Genomic DNA, 21,219 nt, shown 5'->3' with positions numbered 1-21,219 from the left:
ATAAAAGCCATATTTATCTCCTTTGTTGATTGTTAGTGCTGTCTCCTTTGAAGTATTGAAAGATAAATAAAAAGATACGTGAAACTTTTTCTAAAACTGTGTGCATATACCAATAATTTACAACACGACAATCAGCCACAAAATCTACCCTGAATTTAGCGTACGGTTAAAGTTAGAATTTGCAATAGGGTGGTATTTACTCTCTTAATTTTAAATATCATGTATATTAATCTTACTCCTTTTTTCCAATACAGTTATTATAAATCACAGGAACTAACTGCACAACCTTCTACTAGGGAGTTTATTAAGGTATTAAAAAAGTTTAATTATAAAACCTATAGTCTTCAACTGGAGTGTAAACACATACACATGTATGCCTGGCACTGGAATATATTGAACATATTTTATATATGCAGTACTGCCACAAATGACATGGTAAGCTACCTAAAAATTGCAAAATTATCATAATTAATTTGGCCTAAAATCATAAACTATAAAATCTAACATTATTCATTTAAAATATTTCATAGTTATTCTGTATGCAATATAACCTTCAGCAGGTAGTTACACTGTACTTAAAGTATCAGCTTTTTAAAAAAGAAATTATTCCCCATCAGGAAGCAGCACTCTGTGTGCAGTCTACATGTGCACACACATGCACACAAAGCACACACACACTCATACGGACATTCCTAATCTTACACCTGCTCTGAAGCAGTAGGAAGTGAATTCTCAATCTGTCAACATGACCATCTGGTCTATCTGCATATCACGGCTTACTCTATTATTGTATGAAGGAATGGCAAGCACAAAGCCAAAATAAAACTAAAATGCACCTGAATGGGAGACTCTTTCTCTCTGTTGAAATGTAAGAATACGTGGCATTGCAGAGGAAAACGAGCAGTAATGTAAATAATTTTAAATGAGCATTCATGACAGCATAATTAAGTGAACAATATGGTACAGGTAATGTGGTAATCAGTAATGCTGCCAATACAGGTTTACAGAACAGGTACCAGAGTTTGGAGAAACTGCAATAGCTCTTTCAGTGAGTGATGGGAGACTTTTACCACTCGTAGTCCAAACAAAACTAAGTAAAGGGAATAGCAGGGTGACATAGAAGCAATCACTAACTATCCTACCAAACATTACTGCACAAAACCACTCACTTTCTAGACTAACAAATTAACAAGTACTTGTGCTACCATTAGGACAAATTCAATTCGCTCTGTCACTGGCTAATTAACAATTACAGCAAATACCTGACAAATTTTGCTCATTTATTGGTATTTCAAAGTGAACTCTAAGACCACTAAAAATACTTCGATTAGAAAACTTGTCACCTGCGAAAAGTGAGGATGCTCATTGTGGATTTAGTTTTTGGGCCTAATGCCACTTGGAAACTAGCAGAGGCATTAGTTGAATTAAACATAATTCTTTTTGTATAATTTAAGTTTTTTAATATCTCCGCACAGCTACCACAGAGCTTTCATTCTACACCACAGCAGGTCATAGCTATCAAAAATAAATTTTGATGCTATCATCCTGTGGCCTAGATATAGCAACCTACCTCTATTTAAGAGATTAGTCCTTAAAAAGTCTAAACTCTTACAAAATTTAACTAACACAACAGAGAATCTTTCTAGACTCTGATTACATTACCAAAAGTTATACAGAAGCAGCTAAACAAAAAAAAACTCTCCAGAAAGTTCTCGGTTGAGTGCCTACTAATGAACAAAGGTTAACTTTATCTAAAAGGTCAAATGCCTGGTGGCTAAGGTTATGACCTTAACAACTTAAATTGTGACCTTGCCACGTGCCGGGTATATTGTAGATTCTGATACAGATCATCTGGTAAAGACTGGTCATAAATTAGCTTTACTGTTACACGCCCACAAAGAAAACCATGTGCAACAATAACGTAATATCTCCAAGTTGTCATATGATACATATGGAAGGACGACTCACATAGAGACGAAACTGAGGGCATAAAATGGTTTTACTCTTTTATACTTTTAACGAGATGAAATTCTCAGGCTTATGGAATCACTCCGATTTCATTACACTTGTTACTATTTATCAGCCACAAAATTCACATAGTTCTAATGCCACTGGATTTAGAGAAAAAAAAACCTGACATGTCACTTATTTTATTTTAGTGTCTCAATAAGTCAGAACAAATCAGCTCTGCTTTTAAAAAATGACTGATTCTGCATTAGCTTTCAGTATTTACATGTGTGTTCTGAGATTTCAATTTCCTACAAAGAAAAGGCCAAGACATGAGGCAATAATTATTGTACACATTTTTAGAAGGAAACAAGGATCTCATTTTTGGCCATTTAGAGAAAAAAATCACATTTTGGAAAAATAGAAAATAAAACATTTTAAAAGAAAGAGAGATAAAAACCACACTATAGGTGAAAAGGCCACAATGGTTTTGGCATGTTTCTTGAAGCACGTTTCAGAGTCTCTGCCTCCTGCCAATACTGGCAAGTTCTCAAAACTTTTAAGGAGGTAAAAACATTGTTTAGTGTTTACAAATCTTCAGTATTATAGCAGATGCTTGTCAAATCAGTTGCATGTAAGTTGACCAATCTACCTCATATTTGTATTGGCAGCTTCTTTTCCACAAATAACAGGTCTCTAAAGCTCTTAAATCAAATTGAAATATTTTCAGACAAAAGGCCCTTAATATTTTCTTTCACCATGGTTCTGTTATGTGCATAGAGAAGCAGCCATTACTGCACTCCGGTGAAAGCCAATGGCCTAACACTTGGCCAGTATTCAGGCCTAACAAGGGATTCTGGGAAACACCAGGAAAACCAAACAGAAAGGCAGTCTGACCCATGTTGCCATCAATAAATCTTTCATAAGCAATAAGGATGCTAACCCTCCTAAGCAACCTTCTACATATCATTTTATCAACATAACCCTTCAAGTATTGAAACCACCAACAGCTGTGTTAGCTGGAGAATCTGGCACAACAGCACAGTAACAAACTGTCCACTAAAGAGAATACATGTAATGGCAACAGCTAGAAAGGTAGCATGTCTTTAAATCTAAGAGAAATGTTTACATCTAAAGCCTGGAATGGATGCTGCCATGAAAACATAACAGGTATTTCATTTTGATGTTACCTCGTGAGGAAGCACACACCACGATGATGTGCCTCTCCTGTTCACACCCTTAATTTTCAACATTGATCAATTAGAACATTCATTACAATTTATAACTATTCAGTTTTGTAAATGTCGGAAAGATTCAACACAAGATTTTAAAGAGTGTGACCTGAAAGCACTGATAACACTCCTTTTTTTGCACCTTGCCTTTTCCTATCAGAATCTCCATTCTCATATGCGAATAAATGTTTTAAAATTTCAACTTTGCTTTTTCAATAGACAAAGTAACAACAATAGGATGAAAAGGGGGCTTAAAAAGGCTACTTGTTGCTGTTTAGAGGTCATTCGAGACTTGTTGTCTTTTCATTTTTGCTACCCAGAATTGGCCAAACCAACAGGCACTTATAATCAAGTATACATTTTCAAAAACCCAAATATTTGAAACACTTACAGATCACATCCTCTACTAAAATACTCATCTATCCCCTGCCAGCCAGAATGCAAGTGATGATGTGACATGCTTGCAAAGTTAATTTTTCTAGTTTCTTCATAAGGACAGATGGATAACAAAAGTTCTCTTTCTAAAACATATATTGAGAAAAATAATAGAGAATAAAGAGGGTATCAGCTCACATCTATAAAAAACAGCTCACATTTTTAGAATTACATGTTTGCAAAACAGTGTTGATTTTACAGGTAACAACTTCTCTCCCCTTTATGAAAAAAAATACATAGCTACATGAACCCCAAAACAACCTACTGGTAGGATTCAACAACCTTCTTCCTTCCATCTGGCTCAAGTAACTGCCATGAAGGTATAATCTAGCAAGACCGATACGTACATATAAAAAGTCAACAACTTACACAAGACCTGAGCTTTCACATTAACACAATGAGCCTTTTGTCTAAAACAAGAAGGAACGAAGTAGAAATGCATTATTTTAGCCAGTCCCCAAAAGTTTTATCCTGAATGCTACTCGAAATGCTGTCACATGCACAGGTAAAACATGCCTTGAAAATGGCCTTGAAACAATAAAAAATTCTATTACCAATCAAAGCAACTCACTAAATCAGTTATCATTATTGATTTCTTACTGCGTTCATACACTATACAGGTAGGTTACTCTTAAGTTTAACTTTGCCACCAATTGCTTAAGGAGTTGGTTCGTTTTTCTCCCCTTGGCTATCTTAGGCAACACTAAGAAATCCTAAATACAAAGCGACAAAGTTGGCATATTAATGGCATTCTTTTTCCTTCACAAATGATCAGCAATTTGCTAGTAATCTTAAAACCTCTTCTTAATTAGCAGGGGGTTCAAGAGGCCCTAATAGATTACAAACACTCCCAGAAGAAAAGCAACTAAAAATACTGTCTCACTACCAAACTAAATGCTTTTTTTAATTAGATCACTAGTACACTTATCTAGTACTAGGGTTTTTATGAACCATTTCTCTCACCCGTCATGATTTAAACGTACCACATAACTGACACCTTTGATAACACTCCTTGCCAAAAGGACTGAACTTAGTGAGAATTCTCTCAAAGGCATGCTTTTCCACCTGAAATGAAGGTGGCACCTCAGACACTGAGGCTTCTGGTGGTTCCAACTTTGGCCTACCTTTGAAACCACACTGTCTATATGCACGTGGCCTGCAATTTAGGGCGCTCCGGAATGGCCCTACATATACAGAGGACATCAGGAAAGAAACACATACAACAAAGTGGAACGACTTCTCACCATCGCACTTACCTGCTGCATGCACAAAGTATGCCAAATATAAATCGAGTTCCTTAACAGAAACCCCTATGTGATGGGGCTGGACACAGAGCCCTGGATTAGAGCACTGCGGGGACTTTACAAGGCGCTCGCCATCAGTACTTTCAAGCGGAATACCTTTAAATAAAATCACCATAACAAGGTCCAACCTCCAGACTTTATCTGCCTGGCGGAGGCAGTCAATTCTTCGCATCTTGCCTTTCTGGTCTGGGTTGGAAAGAACACAACATGGAGGCTTTTTCCCTGTAACTGTAAGAACAAAATCCTCTCGGTACTCAGGTCGGATATCTTTCCGTAACTTGGCCAGAAGTCGAGATGCCCACTTTTGCTTGACCTCTGGTTTTTCACTGAGCAACTCATCCTTTACTGCTCTCTCTTCTTCTTTTGACATACGCTTTTCATGTTTTTTGAAGTATTTTCGTTTTCGGGCCTGCAAGTTGAACCATGTGTAGGCGAAGGCTCGGACGTGAGGCAGAAGTGCTTCAATGAAAGGATGAAATTCATCCTAGGTAGACGAACAAAAACAAAAGCATAACTATAATGATAACAAAAGGAAACTTTTCTTCAGATGGTCACCTTAAAAAAAAATCCTTATTTCATTTGAAGTTTGATTCAAGCCTTACATTTCCAAAGTCATACACAGGACACCCTATGGGAAGTCTCAGAGGGAAAAAAAAGAAAACTCAGTATCATTTCTCACAATCTCAAAGAAGAAAGTTGTTAAAAAAAATTTTAATGCTCTGATATGTTCACCAAAGTCTACCAGGTCCTATTGTTGTGCCTAGGTCCCAAATCTTTAGATAGTAAGTGAAGTTTAATGAAATGTTTATAACAATATATAATCTTAACCCTATTTCAAGGAAGGCATATCTAATTTGCTCCAGCCCTGACCTCACTGCTTGTAGTGCAGCCAGGGTTCGGCCGCCAGATTGGCAAATCCTAAACATTTAGATGCCAGTCAGTGTTTATAGAAGTCTAGGAGCAAAAATCATCTCCACGATCAATGAAAACAAAGACTTCCCTTCTAAAAATATTACATGTAGACTCTGACCTGTTTCTTAGTCATTTTGGTAAGATCTTAATTCCTTTTTAAGTATTGTAGTTGCACACAATTTCTTTTAGTCAAAAGTCTTAGAAAATTTTGACAGGTTGATATACAAAAGAGAGGAATTTGATATTCAACAGACTAAAATAAAAGATCTATGTCTAAGACATAATTACTGATAATGGAATGAAACAAAAAGAAAAAAAAGGAAAAAACAAAGAAAAGCATACAGGCCAGAGTGAACAGAATGCGCCATTGTGGCCACACTATTGCAACTAAATACATTTAATTTACTAATATGATTGTGAAATGCCTTCAAATAATAATCATCCATAAACACAGAATAATTATTTAGTTTTTGAAAATAATATTTCAGGCTTTTGCTCACAGGGAAACAGAACCTGGTATATTTAATGTTTAAGAAACTACAGGAAAACCCTCCAGTTGGCTCAAAATTCAAATAATTTTAGAATAAAACTGAATTTAAAACATTCACATTTTTCTTCCTGTTTTATTGAAAATGTTTGATTCTTTTACTTGACATTTTCTTAAGAAATATAATTATAAAATTAAAGAAAAATTAAACAGTAACCTCCACAAAGCTTTCTGAGTACATCTAACTTTTGATTAACCAAACCACACTAATCTTACATAACTTCCCTTTGCCGTACAACCCTCAGAAGATAAATTATTTACTTTCAAATAAATGAGGATAAGAAAACCAGAGATATCTGATGACTTTTTTAAAAGGGCATAGGGCAGACAAATATTATAAAATAATTTTTTTTGGTTTGTAATATCCATCTAAGTATATACTTTGGAGGCACAAGTACCAGTACTGTCAAAATATTATTACTATTAAAGTAATTTAAAATTTTTTTAATGTTCAGAAGTAAACTGAGTGGTTAAAATTGGTAACACATTTAACAATAAGGTCTGTTAAATATTGTTAAGTCATAATCATCTGAATACTACATGTGACTGATTTTTAAAGGTAGGTATATATCCATGTAATACATAATAAATCATTTCAATAATTGACATTTGTTTTTTTTCCCTCTCTGAACAAATTTCAGGCTCTGTATTTCAAGTTCAGCTTTGAAAACTGCTCTTTTTCAATAAAGGAATCCGAAAGAAAAGTCAGCTTTTATAACATGTACATTCTTTAAGTGGAGAGGGTACAGAGAAAATTACAAGGATGATATTATTCTTTACTATAAACCATAAGCATTTCTAAATTTCTCATGTTTAAGAATCTTTATTGCCATACTTTAGAAGAAATGGGGCAAGGGGAGGGGGCATTTTTCAAGTTGCAGTTTATCTAATACAGTACATGCCAAACCGCAAAGCATTTAAACATTACTAAATTCTGAGCTCATCCTCGAAGTGCTCTAAAATACATAAATTTTGGGTTTGAAACAGTCCTTCACATTGACTGATTTTCTTATATACACAGGACATGCTAGGGACCAAGGCTCTGTGGTATTATGCAAAGAACTCCTGGAGTCTATCTTAACTACAAAGTGAGCTTTCACCAAAAAAGGATTTCATTTTAAAGTCTCAGCCCCATTTTATAATGCAAAGAACAACTTAGCTCCAAATAATATGGGTGTGAACATGTTATTGTATTTAAAAGCTTTATTAATAATAAGCATTTTAAATAAGCATTGTAATACAGCATTTAAGTGTTCGAAGATTCTCCCAATATACTTCTCATAGAACAGCGAACCGTCTTCATGCGTGTTCAGAAGGATTTTGTTTACCTGCCAACAAAATGCCCATATATCTCATCATAAAATCCTTAAATGAGGCCAACTATGTCAACTAATCATGAAAAATAATCTAAGCCCCCAATTTTGCATCAAAAGTATTCACAACTTACTACTCCCCAATGCTTTTAAGAATGTGCCAATAAAAGGGCACAGTATTTTGTGTAACTTTACTCATGTGCAATATTAAGCGCTAGTGATCTTTCTCAACTCACGGTTAGAAATATTCCAGGTCATCAAAACTAAAAAATACCATTAACTTATAGGAAATGTCCAGATGTAGCATAAATGAGTTTTTTAAAAAAATATGCCCTTATAAATCATGTTGCTGCACATATCGCCATAAGCTATGTAATATTTCAAAATATACAGGAGGAAACAGAATATTTTATGTATATACTCAGTGAGAAAGTTACAGGCCACCAATAAAAATAAACCTGAAAACCTGTTTCAAAAGCAGTATGACTTTGAATCAGCATCTTAAATGTTGATCTGTTTGTTAAGTAAGCCAAGTTGAAGAACCACTGAATGCTGATATTTCTAGAACTACTTCTTTTAAAGTTTCACTATAAATTTCTACTGGGTTATCATTCTATGGTCAGGTAAATGACTTGGTTATGATATGCCTATATGGATTAAAACAAGGTATCTGGCATTTTCTTGATAAAGTTTTTAAAAATTGCATGCCTATATGTAGAGTTTATTTTTCATTTAGACAACTTTTATCACTGTGCTTACTGGACTTTAAGGACCAATAAAATACCTTTTTCTTTTTAAACTGGCTCTAAAGCTTTACAAATATTCTGTAAGTTAAATAAATTGTAAATCAATTTTCAGAAGAACTCATAAAATATATGGCCCTCATTCACTATTTAGTGTACATTTTCTTCACAAACTATTACACTAGGTAAGCATTTCTTTTAGTAATGTTTCCAGAAGAAGGCCTAGTGAGTGTATCAATCACACTGCCAAATACGTTTTTCTAAAAAAACAACTTTCATATTATGATAGTAGCTCATGAACCAAGAGAATCTAACTTTGTTAAATACCTGACTATGCCCTGGGCCTGCATGGATACACAGGTATCTTTATATATACATTACTCCAAAATATAAATCCATCTTTTAAGAGCTCACTTGAGAAGACATTCATGTGTTTGTTAAGGTCCTTTTCCACTATTGCCGCACACTGGTATCATCTACAAGTTCTGTGTGTTGCAAACTTTTGCCAACAAGAACTTCAGCCTTCGAATCTCAGCATTTTCACTGTAGTCATAACTCATTCAAATTATCTTACACTTTGCATCTTATCCATATGCAATTGTGAACCCTGCCAGAAGTGGTTGGAAAAGTTTCATTCCATACTTCCACAAGTTACAAAAATAGGAACTTTGGAAGTTTGTTAGGAAAAAATAAAAAACTTTTACAATCACTAAACGCAACTGCTATCCATTATTAATGCTAGGCCTAAAGCCCAAACAGACTATAAATAAAAGATGCATTTAAGAATCTTCTAAGATAAAATAATCTGTATTATTACTATTAGATATTCCAGTAAGAAGGGATGTCATATGGGAAATAAACCCAGAAACTAGAGTGGAAAGAGAAAACTACTGATACTTTCTAGCCTTCCACAAAGTGATCGGGTTAAACCGTTATCTCCTGCGAAATGAAGGCAAGAAGTGGTAGCAGGTTTAAGGGAGTGGTGAATAAACATTTTATATGAAGCATACAACTTCATGTAGGTGATTAATGGTCAGATCATAATGTACCAAAACAGAATGAAGGCTCACACTTTTTTTTCAAATTTTTTTTTAGAGCACAATCACTTTGACTTAATGCCTTTAACTCAAAGAAAATAAATAATATATCAAAAGGGACCAGATTTGGAGCCATGAAGCAGCAGTATTTTGCCTAGGGGTGGTGCAGACAGGAGAGGGATGGAAAGGGAGGGCACGGAGAGGAGGGGCGGTGAGGCGAGAGAGACCCTCGCCCCGAGTTGAGGAGGAAGGGAAAAGCTGCCCCCGTCCTGCGCGCGGAGCGGCCCGACTAGCGCGGCGCGGCGGCGGCGGCGGCGGCGGCGGGGGGAGCCGCGTCCGGCCAGGGTCGCCGCTCAGGCTTGCGGCCGGGGGCCCAGCTCCGCCCGGCGCTCCGCGGCCCGCGGCCTCCTCCGCTTGCCGCCCTGCGCAGCGTGGGCTCGTCCCGGCACCGAAACTTTCACTCGGGAAAGCGAGCGGGCGGCGGGCGAAGCGGACGCAGGCTCCACCCGGCCCGCGCGGGGGACGCGCGGCCACGCAGTCCCGCTCCGCCGAGCCCAGGGGCCGCCTCGCCGCTGGCCGCCAGCGTCCGCGGGGCGCTGTCCCGACCGGGGACCCGGACGCCGGCCCGCGTCCCTCCCGCGGCCGGACCCCAAAGGCTGACAAACAATAAGCAAAAGTGAGAGTTTGGGGAGGCTGCCGCGGCGCGAGCTCCGCAAGCGGGCCGTGAGCACGGGGACGCGAGTTCTCCCGCACCCGGGGGTCTCAGCCGCCCCGAGCGTGCGGTCTGTGCGGGGGGCTCCGTCGGCGGTCCCCTCCGCGGGAGCCGCGCAACTACAGAAACGGGCTTCCCGGCTGTAGAAACGCTGAGTCCAGATTTCAGCGTGTCATGGGCTGCAGCCCCGCCGGAACACGTGCGGGGCGTCCGCGAACACCGCCGTTCCGCAGTCAATCGCCCCGATATTAATTAACGCATTAATAAGAGGGCGCCATTAGCCATGTGCCCACACAAATGGCCGTGCAAGAGGAATGCACCCGCATGGAAACAAAGTTACTTTCTTAAAGCTGTTTCTACCCCCCCCACCCCAAGAGCACACGCGCACACACACAGAAATACGCGCAGACTCGGGCACACACCAAGACACATGCCCCGGGCCCAGCCCGCGCGACGGTCCCCAACACCCCCTGCCCAGCCCCAGGTTTGCCCCCGCACCCCTGCCCCTCACCCGCTCCGCATCAAACAGCTGCTTACCTGGGTGAGACAGAGCGGAGAATACATAACTGCCGGGCGGTGAGGTGTGCGTGTGCGTCTAGATGTGCGGTTTGGAGGTGTGCGTGAGTGCGGGTGAGAGAGGAGAAAGAGGGAGAGAGGAAGAGAGAGAGACAGAAGGGGGGAGAAAAAAAAATCAAGCCTGCTTCTTGCGTTCACATTTCCAACTCGGCTCAACTGCAGCCAGCCAGCCAGCGCTATTGCCGCTCCATGAGCTGAACTTTAACCCCGCCTAGAGTTTCCCTACACTCCACTATACATGTCTACTGTACGCGGGCGTTAAAGGCATAGCGCACCCTTTCCCGCTCCCGCGCCCGCCCGGCCGGGTGCCCGCGAGCTGCCCGCGCGCCCGCCTCCGCCTCCGCTCTGCACCGCACCGCACGGCCGCCGCCCGCTCGCGCCGCCGCCGGGGGGAGGGGGCGTGGGGGAGGGGGCGTGGGGGAGGGGGCGGCTGCGGCGCCGCGCGGCCAGCCGGGTCCCGAGCCTCCGCGGCCGCTCGCGCTCGCTCCCTCGCTCGCTCCCTCTCGCTCCCTCGCTCGCTGGCTCCCTCGCTCCCTCGCACCACCCCCCGCCCCCGCTTCCCCCGCTCAGCGCATTACTGGGTAACGCAGTGAGGAGCAGTTACAGTCTGTCCTCCCGGGCAGCTATAGGCTGCCACAGGATGTGCTTAAGCAAACAAAACTACTTTTCCTCATCCCCATCCCCCCACCCCCGCCGCAGACCTTCGCGGACCTCGGTGGAGAATTTGGGCAACTTTGCCAGGTTGCCCTGCACTCCCCGCTCACTGTGCGGGCAGGTAGAGAACCCAGGAGAAGGCCGGGGGGCAAATTTGCATGTATGCAAATTTCTTTTAAAAATTAGACCTCCTAGGTAACTTTTTTTTCGCCTCTGAAATGCGGTACGGCTCAAAGCATTGTAATCTCTCCAACGGAGCTTTCTGTGGGAATAGATCGTCGGTAGGGGTAATTATGCACAAAATCCTGCAAACTTTGTGCAGCTTTAGTCCTATGGCATTCAGAAGCGGGGGTAGTGGGGAATAATTTCACACAGAAGATTCACCGAATTTGGAGGGAGGAGGCTTGTCTGGAGAAAGAGAGATGGAGATTAATGAGCGTTCTCCCTCCCAGGACTGTGAAACTAGTGGGTTTGAATACAGACGCCATGGAAAAAGTTCTATCACGTTCAGCACCAACAGTGGCTTAGCTGTGACATCTTTTTCATTTTGGGAGGGGAAAAAAAATGGGATGTCCCCTAAGGGAAGGGAGATACTATGGTCCACAAACGCGTGCCCAGAACTGGACAGTTTTCATTACTATCCCTGTTCAAGGGACACCTCTGGAAGGGTGCCTTTTAAGAATCCCCTCTTTTTCTCTCCCCCAGGTAATAGTTCTTAAAATGGAAAAGAGCTTCCTGCAATTATTTTAGGTTTGCTAAAGTATTGTTTTGGCAGTAAAGGGGGGTGGTTTTTAGGGTTTGGCAAGTTGCCAATAAGCCTGCTTTTCCAGTTTTTTTTAACCTCATATTTTCTCTCTAGGTTCTCCTCCTTGCTGGAGGGTTGGGGGGAATATACCTCCTTACTCCAGGCCCCCATCTCATCTCTTCTTCCTCCTCTCCACCACTCTAGTTTGTAACCTGCTGCATTTGTGAATCCTTCCCAAAATTCCAAAAGGAAAGATGAGTGTGTATCATTTTGAAAGACACTGGCACGGAGACAGGGAAGTCCGCTCTCTGCTCCTTGGTAAAGGTTAGCTACAGAACCTCTGAAAAGAGGTAGCTCCTGTAGGAATGCCCACTCCTCAGGTAAGGGTGAGGTGATGTTTTAAGGTGACTCTCATTCAGATACTCCCCCATCACCCCCTTTTAAAGCAAGGGCAAGAAATATGCTACTGGAAAAAGCAAAACGAACTCCTCTTAAATATTCTGCATCTGTCTAAAGTTATTTTATGTTTGTTCTCCAGTTACTTTATTGCTAAAATAATTCCTGAATACTCAAGAGACCATTTTCACACATCCCGCTCCTAAGTATCCTTGGAAATCTCTCACATAGCTTATTAAGGGGGGAGGGAAAATAAAGATTTAAATCTTTAATGAAATAGTCCTATTTTTCCAAACTAAACAACTGCTTTTCCTTGGGTTCCTGTTGGATTGCAATGGGGAGAAATGTCCTAAAAGCCAAGCCGAGTTACAAAGACAACCTCCCTGGCCACGAAAACCTTTGCTGGGATCTATAACTTCAACTCGCTCCAAGTTTCCTCGATAGAAGTTTCTGGCTGACGGTCCCAACATGTAACTGAGGCACAGTGAGAAGTTATTGTTCCGACTGTGCACTCTCGGGAAGCTCTCTTCCAGAGCAGATTAAAATCTTTCTTTTGGTGTATTAAAAGGTAGACTTCACATCCGCCTCTTTCTAAAAAAGCAGACTCTTACTTTTAATTGACTCTCAAGCACAGAAAAAGAATTTTTTAAAAAGGACTGGCACGTCTCCCTGGTGTATAAAAAATGGGGGGGGAAGTAATTTAATGCTGATATTTCTGCTTTAAAAACTTCTTTTGTTGCAGCAGTGAATGTGCCCGCGATTTCCAGCTTTCTGCGGTTAGCAGTATTATCTTAAGTAACTTTTGGCGCCCTTCGTAAGACTTTTGGATCTGGGACGATTGTTTGCGCCCTCTAGGCAAGGGCTGGATCCAAGTTCAGCACCAAAGCCCTTCACATCCGCTCCTGCTTTCTCTCCTATCTCCGCCAGCTCCCGCTCCCTCCCCCGCGGGAAGGAGGGCGGGGGAAGGCGGGGGAAACACTACAAAGCACATTTCCAACTACAGCCTTTGGAAACATGACTGAGAAAAATACAGTAGAAGAGTTACAGTTACAGAAAGGCTTCTGGTAACTTTCTCTCCAACAGGCATAAATTTACACACACACACAAAGAAACAGATGTTCCTCAAAGGGCAGTCTGGGGGTAAAAAACATTTTCAACTCTCTCCCCTGTTTCCAAGTTGCAAAAGTAAATCCTTGTTCAGAGTTCTTAAAGATACTGAGGCACTCGAGAGAGAGCAGAGATAGAGGGAAGAGACAAGAAAGGATAGTAGAGAGCAGTATAGGAAACAGGTGAAATAGGAAACTAGTTCAGTGCAATCATATAAACGATCCATTGTTAGGAAGGGTAAACCCCTTATTGGAAATAACTGCTCTGATCATTTATTTTGCAAGTGCTAGGAGGCTGCCTTGAAATGGGATTGTCTCTGCGCAAAGGAGTCTCCTGTCATGCTCTCTGCTATCCATATTCTTCCTGGCACAGAGCCCAGCCTTGCATTTACTGTTTTATTTGCAGAAATGTTACCTTGCCAGCTTTAGTGAAATCCTCTTAGATATATAAATTACGTCAATAAGGTTTCACTTATATGTACATCTCAAATACCTCTCATCTCAGAGGTTACTCAATAGGAATATCTTATTAATATGATTTAGATTTTAATGCCCAAAGCAGTGAAGATAAAATTGGGGTTCATAAGTGACAATGCCATTAACTCTGTAGTTCTTACCAAGACTAACTTTGTCACTAGCATTTTCCAACATTTTCCTCCTCTAGTTTTTTGACCTCCTGGTCACCTGTGTGCAGATTTTTCTTATATACATATAATGTTAAATTGAATCATGTTGCTGAACTGAGCATCCAAGTCGATTCTTACATCAAATTTCCAAACTAAATTTGATTAGAAGGCCTAAAGCCTTGGGAAATAGCTGAATGGGAATTTAATCCAAACATGGGAAAGAGCCCATATTATTTTCCATTCACTTCCCAACAGAATTAGGTGTCTACAGTGCTCAGAGGGAAGGAAGAGATGGATGTATTTTAGTCAGAAGCTGCCAGTTACTGTCTCCAAGACAAGCTACTGCAGTTGGTTTCCACTGGATTGGTGTCAAAGACTTGTCCAAAGAGGCCAGACTCCCGCTAAGAGTTAGCAAGTCAGCTATCTTCCACACACACCCTCCACGGGGGTTGTTGTGGAAACAAGAAGAAATGTGAACTTGGCCAGTCTTAATACCTTATTCGCTACTGACCGTATATTTAAACAGCAGAATTCAAGAAAAAACACTTTCTGCCCCTTTTCCTTTCAAATATGTATGAAACAGCTTTCAGTCCACCTGTGTAACATTCTCTTTCCCTTAAAACTGTTGTTAGAGTTCAAGAAGAAAGGTTGCCTATTCCTTCAAAGTACGAAAAGCCAAAGCTTCTAAGACAAAGTAAGAAGTTTTGTAATGCAAAGCTCACTATAGTCCCAGAGCTCAAGCAAGTTAAGTCACACTTTAAAAGTTGAACGCTGCCTTCCACACCAGTTAACAGCTTCTCTGAATTTAAAAATAACAAAGCAAAGTTAAATATTTATCTATCAGAATTTTCTAACTCTTTCCAAAAGTCAATGAAAAAGGCGTACAATTCACGCAAAAATCCCCCAATCGGTTGGAGGTTTGTTTTGTTTTTCTTAAACGCGAAAACTCTTTCCTATTGTGCTTGCTAAATCCGGAAGAGCTCGGAGCTTTGACAGCTTGAACCACACCATCCCCTTCAGAGCCTCAGAGAACTTCAGATCTTCTCTGCCCCGCCCTCTCTGGCGACTGAGAACCATTGTACACCCACGCTTCCTCATGATTGGATAAAGGTTTTGTCAATCTCCCCATGTTATCCCATTGATTAGAGGATCGAATCGTCAATTATTTTCCCGGTCCAGACATTTCTTTTCGGGTTAGGTTGACTGCTGAGGCCAGACGTCTTTTTACAGATCCGAGCACAGGATTTTTTCCCCCTTTCTGGAACGGAGCAAGCGCTAGGAGGAAAAAAGTCTGTCAAGCTCAGCAATTTTTTCAAATCTCGGGAAAAAAAAGGAAACCCAGTCTCTGATGCCCACAGCTAAAAGAAAAAGAAAAGAAAACCATCCACAAAGCTACATGTTTAAAAAAAAACATCACAATAGACATTTACCCAGCAATCACTTAAAACACATGCAAGCTAGAGTAATTTTAAAATCTTATTCATTAAACAAAATCATTCTATCATTATTGTTGTTTATAAAACACATCGCATAAACGCAAAATAGAAAGTTTAAGATGTGCCACGTACCATTGCAATGTAAAAAGAGTACGTGAGAAACTTTAAAATGTTCAGACGAATTGCTTCATTTGCTGTCCCCTTTTTTTTGCATTAAGAAAATATCTAAATAAACTTGGAACCGTTGAAAACCCGGAAGAGATTTTTTTTAAAGCTGTTGGCCAATTGCAGGCTTCTTGGGGAATTTTTTTTTTTTTTTTTTTTTTTTACTCCAAATCAGAAGGCTTTTGCAAATGCAATGCGCGCGCTCTGCCTCTCACTGTCTCTCTCTCTCTCTCTCTCTTCTCTTTTGAAAGCGATTCAACCCGGGCTGCTGGTTCTCAGATTCTCTCTGGTTTTGCCTGGTGTGCTTTGGAGTGTACGAGACTTTGCAGAAGTTGCAATCGATTCGCAGCCCTCTCTCCTCTCCCTATTCCCTTGTTTATTTCCGCAATCGCTGCAATTTGCATAGTAACCACGCACGAGGCGCCGGCTGCTGCCTGCGGAGGGGGCCGGGAGGGGGCTGCGAAAAGGCCTTGCCCCCTTCTCCCCTCCTCCCGTCTCTCTCCCCGCCAGTCTCCTCCTCTCCCACGGCGCGTGGCCAATAGGAGACCCGGCATTCAGCGCAAGCTCCTGTCAGGGCACCGTTGGGAAGAAAAGCCCCTGTGTTACTAGGCCCCGCTCCCGGGATTGTGTTGTTGGCGCGGTAGAAGTTCCCCTGCTTGTGGACCTCTCAGCCTGCACTAGGGCAACGTGAGGATATACTACCTTTGCCTGCGGTTGTGCGAGTTTTGCATGTTTTAAGACTTCAAGTCTGCACACCTGCTTTCTCGGTTTCTTTTTCCATAGCCTCTCGTGAGTTATTAGGCTAGTTCATGATGGTTAGTGAGAGATTTAACCTTTATTTGCACTGGTGTAGACCAAGAGTTAAAGATCCTCTTTGGTGCATTAAATCATGAGAGCGCAAAATGTCACGGAGAACTTGCAGTGAAATAAGGCTCTAGGATCGGAAAGGAAAAGACATTGGCTGTACTCTGGAGATGACTGAACATAAAATTATTAGATGGGTTCTTTCAAGAATAAACCTGCTCCTTTAAAGCAGGAGATTCAGTGAAATTCTAGTTTAATTGCCAAACATCTAATTTGTCGATATCTTTACAAAACCTGGGTTCTGCAAAGTTTAACGCATCACTCCACCTCCCATCCCGCGCCACCTCCACCCCGCCCCCACCACCAGACAAGGGCTGTATTTTGACATTTAAAAGGAGGGGTTTTGAAAGATAGTTATTGGAACATTAAGTCCTTCGTCTCACTGATTCATCTCATTTCATTAACCCAGCCTCTTTAAAACCATTTCAATGTCAACCTTTTATGGGTTTGTTTTAAAAACAAACTAGCCATTGGTGCAGTGGTGGTGCAGGGAAAGACAATTCTAAAGGGAGGGAATGTCTCTTTAAATTCAGGCTATGGTTTTTTAAAATACGTGTTTGCTATTGAATTAGTTAAGCAGTTTAGGACATTTTACCGAAAAACTGAGTTACAGGAAAATGTGTGATTAGCTCACTTGATAAAAATTATTAAGTAAGTCAGGAGGAATAGGAAGCAACCTGGCAGTTGTCTGCTTTTCCTAACCGTCCTTGGTGAAGGTGCCTAATTAATTAATAACAGGAAGTTGCACAGTTAAATTAGAGGTAGAGAAAACTTCTGTATTATTATGAACCAAATATTTGGTTGTAGGCTTGCGTTTTTCAACTAGCTAACTGATGCAGTATTACTGGGAGATACAGACTGTGACTGCCTTTGGTGTTAAATAAGCTTTGCTGTTTTGGTATGCCTCTTATACATTCAGATATTGTCTTGCTCTAGAAAATCTGTGACATGTAACCCTGGCTTCCTCCATTGAGCATCCATTTCCATTTGGCATACTACTTTCACCTAGAAATACACTTGATGGAATGTAGTGGCTAAGAAAAAAGGGAAAAAAATTTAGTAACCAAAAAAGTTCTAGGCAAGTTCTAGGCCTACTTCAGCTGTGAGCTAGGCTCTGTGACCTTGAAATGGTTACATAACAACTGTGAAATAGGACATAAACGTATTGTGCGAATGGAGGACTGTTTTGTCAAGAGCTAAGAGCTTTTGAAGTACACAAGAATTATCAGCTTGTATTGAGTTGCTCTGTAGATACCTTGGTCTGAAAAATACCCAAAGCTAAGCAAGCCAGGCCATGCCAGTAAGTGGTAACAGTGGGTTTTGCATGCATTGTCTGCAGTTCACTAACTCAGTTTAATGTGATAGGTTAGTACCATTTCCAAAGTTATGTTTTAAATCTCCTTGTAACCAAGAATAACATAGTATAGGCTTTGGAGTCCAACTTAGATATTAATATTGGTACTGCTATGTGATTACAGGCAAATTAATCTCTGTAAGCTTTAGGTTCCTCATGTGGAAAATGAAAGATATTCAGAAAATGTATATATATTACCTAGTACATTATGTGTCCTCAATATATGGTAGCTAAAATACTAATAATACTGTTTAATATGTACTATGTTCTAGGTCCATTGGGTGTGCCAAGGGCTGGGGATACAGAGAGTAAGACATTATCCCTCCCTCCAAGAAGCATTTGGTTCAATGGGGAAGACAAAACACCAACTTAAGTATACAAAAAGGGCAGTCAGAAATCAGATGGTAGAATGACTGATTTTGCCTGAAAGTGCAGATAGAGTCACAGAAAGTTAAAAGAGAAGAAATGACATTTGTGTTGGGCCAGAGGATGCATTTGTCAGAGGGACAGGAAAAGAGCAAGGCATTCCTGTCCAAAGAAGTGCAGTGATGTCCGGGTATGCAGTGGGCCAGAGAATGGGAGGTATCCAAACGTGGCTAGCTGCTCTAGTTAGTATTAGCTTATGAGTACCTAGAGATGAATTAGAAAGGAAGGCTGAGGCAAGGTGGTAGAAAACCTTGTGAGCCATTTAAACTTCCCTTGGGGGACTGGTATTTAACCAAAATATATACAAAGTAAGATTTGCAAATGAAAAAGATCATTCTAGCAATGGAGGCAAAGCTAGAAAGAAGTGAAGATGAAGTCCTGAACTATGCAGAGCAGGAATGAGTAAGAGAGAAAGGGTGGAAAGAATAGAAGGTAGGAGGTGAGGAAGGAAGGGGGACCCACATAACTTTTCAGGGACTTTGATCAACAGGAACCAAAGGAATGCAGTTTTTCCATACTCTCCCCAAAGTCCAAATACCTACAATATGTATAAGACCTATATGTGAAAGAACCTTTCCTTACCTTACAAATTGTCACTTCTATATCCTTGAGGCTACCAATATTAAGTAATTCTTAAATAATACCAGTAACAATCATGATAACTTGAATGGATTGAGTGTTTACTCTTTATTGGCTCTTCCAACCCTGTGAATTTGTATTCCAGTAACTTCAGCCCCCACATGCCACCAAAAATCAGCTGCACACTGCATAGGGTGACTTTGGGTTGTCAACCCCCTGAAAGCTTCATGTTTCCAGGTAGCCTGGCTTTATGCCTTGAAAAACGTAGGCTCTTCCAGGAATTCCAGGAATTGGTCTTTGTTGACCCAAATAAAAACTTAAACCTCTTGCAGGGCATTGGTACGGAGACTAGAACATCAGAGTCTTACCTAGACTTTACTATAAGTAATAATCAGTATGATAAAACAATCTCATGGCAACTTTGGATTGTTTTCTCTCCAAAAGTTTATGACTTTTCCCCAACTTGATACAAAATACATTTGATTTCTTTTTAATAAAAAAATCAATTTATTAGACTAAAAGAAGTTCACCCATTTTTCCTGCTGATTTTATTATCAACTTCCTTTTCCAGACTGTCTTCCAGCCTAATCTCTCTTTACCATCCCCTTATCCCAGCCACACTAAATGAGTCACTTTTCTATTTTTATCACTTTCAGAACACACTATACATGTCCAGCCCTCTCATCTCTTGTTTGTGTGATATTTTTCGTGCCCAGAAGTCCCTGAAGTTTTCTCCTTGTTCCACCCATTTTTTTTTCAAGAACCAGTTTAATGCTGCTTTCCAGCTCCCTTAGCAGAAGTGGCTAACCCCACCGGCTTATGCTTATCTCTAGGACAGCCCTTTTCATAACATGTATCAGTTATTGCTTTGTGTGTTCATCAACTAGATATGAGCTCCTTGAAAGTGCAGTGACTTCATTCATCCTTGTATCCCTATAAGCAAGGTGCTATCGTAGAGCCTCAAAAATTAATGTGAATTACTAGATGAACAAATGGCCATCTTTTCTAGCCTTAGACCCTGATGGAATCAGGGTCAGGCGTGTGACTGAAGCAAGACATGGCATTATCACTGGAGGGAGATATAAACAGTAGGACATCAAGTTTGCTTTTTATAGGCCTTCCACACATTTTATTACTTTTAACTCTCCTTCTGGACAGGTAGTCAGACATTGTCATTCTCACCAAAGAAATGAGGAAACCAAGGCTCAGGAAACTATAGGGAGTTATTCATGGTTATTCATGTAGAATGTGGCTGAAGAGAATTCAGTTCATTTAGCATTCATCCCTATGGCACTAACTGTGATGTCTCGCTTAGGAAAGAGTTCAGCCTAAATTTCTTGAACTACCATTTTAATGGTTAGCTGGCTCTAATCATAATCAAAGGTAAACACATGGACCCATGTTATTTATTTATTTATTTAAAGTATCATTGATAGACAGTCTTACGAAGGTTTCAGGATCCATGTTTTATAAAAACTGAACCAGCTTTATTGAGGTACAATTGATACACAAAGAACTGCACATACTAATGGGTACAATTTGATCAGTTCGGACATACACAAACATCCATGGTTCCATCACCACGATCAATGTAAAAGACAAATCCAGTACCTTCCAGAGTTTCCTTATCCCCCACCCACCATGACAAGAACATTTAGCATGAGATCTAGTCTCTTAACAAATCTTAAAGGGCACAATACTATATTGTTGTAGAGGCACTATAGACACTATGTTGCAAAGCTTCCAGAACTTACTCATCTAGCATAGCTGAACTTCACACCTATCTGCATTTCTTTCACCCTGCAGACCCATCCTTCTTATCTTGGACACACACCACAGTTGTGAAGACCAAAGATGATGTCACACAACTGAGCTGTGAGGACCAGAAAGAGGAAATCTTGTTTCTTTACTTAAGTGAAGGTAGCAAAGTATGAGTTTGCAGTTCACAGAAAGAGAGCTCCAAGGGAACTCAGAAGTCTCCAACCACCACACTTTACAGATGCTAAAACTGACACTAGCAGTGCAAAATAGCCAGCTCATGGCCACACCGCTGGTAAAGAATTAACCCCCAGCCCAGTGCCAGTTTCATTCCATCATGCAAAAGATATTT

At 40.7% G+C, this 21,219-nt stretch overlaps 1 protein-coding gene across 13 annotated transcripts in view; it reads right to left on the bottom strand.

Annotated features, from left to right (window-relative positions):
* Positions 1 to 21,219, bottom strand: part of NFIA (nuclear factor I A) — a 542,941-nt gene that overhangs the window by 335,601 nt on the left and 186,121 nt on the right. For 7 of the 13 annotated variants that reach the window (XM_073234026.1, XM_073234025.1, XM_073234033.1 and 4 more), the window contains exon 2: positions 4,871 to 5,402. In XM_073234026.1, the coding sequence (XP_073090127.1) occupies positions 4,871 to 5,402 (532 nt within the window). Of the gene's footprint in view, positions 1 to 4,870; positions 5,403 to 10,719; positions 11,168 to 15,853; positions 16,380 to 21,219 lie in introns of those variants that run through there. The other 6 variants (XM_073234029.1, XM_017651073.3, XM_017651074.3 and 3 more) reach the window with 2 other exon arrangements.

The sequence above is a fragment of the Manis javanica genome, chromosome 4 (genome assembly GCF_040802235.1).
Source record: "Manis javanica isolate MJ-LG chromosome 4, MJ_LKY, whole genome shotgun sequence".
Classification (NCBI taxonomy): Eukaryota; Metazoa; Chordata; class Mammalia; order Pholidota; family Manidae; genus Manis; species Manis javanica.
Note: the sequence above shows the minus strand (reverse complement) of the source record. Positions and strands in the feature narration are given on the sequence as shown.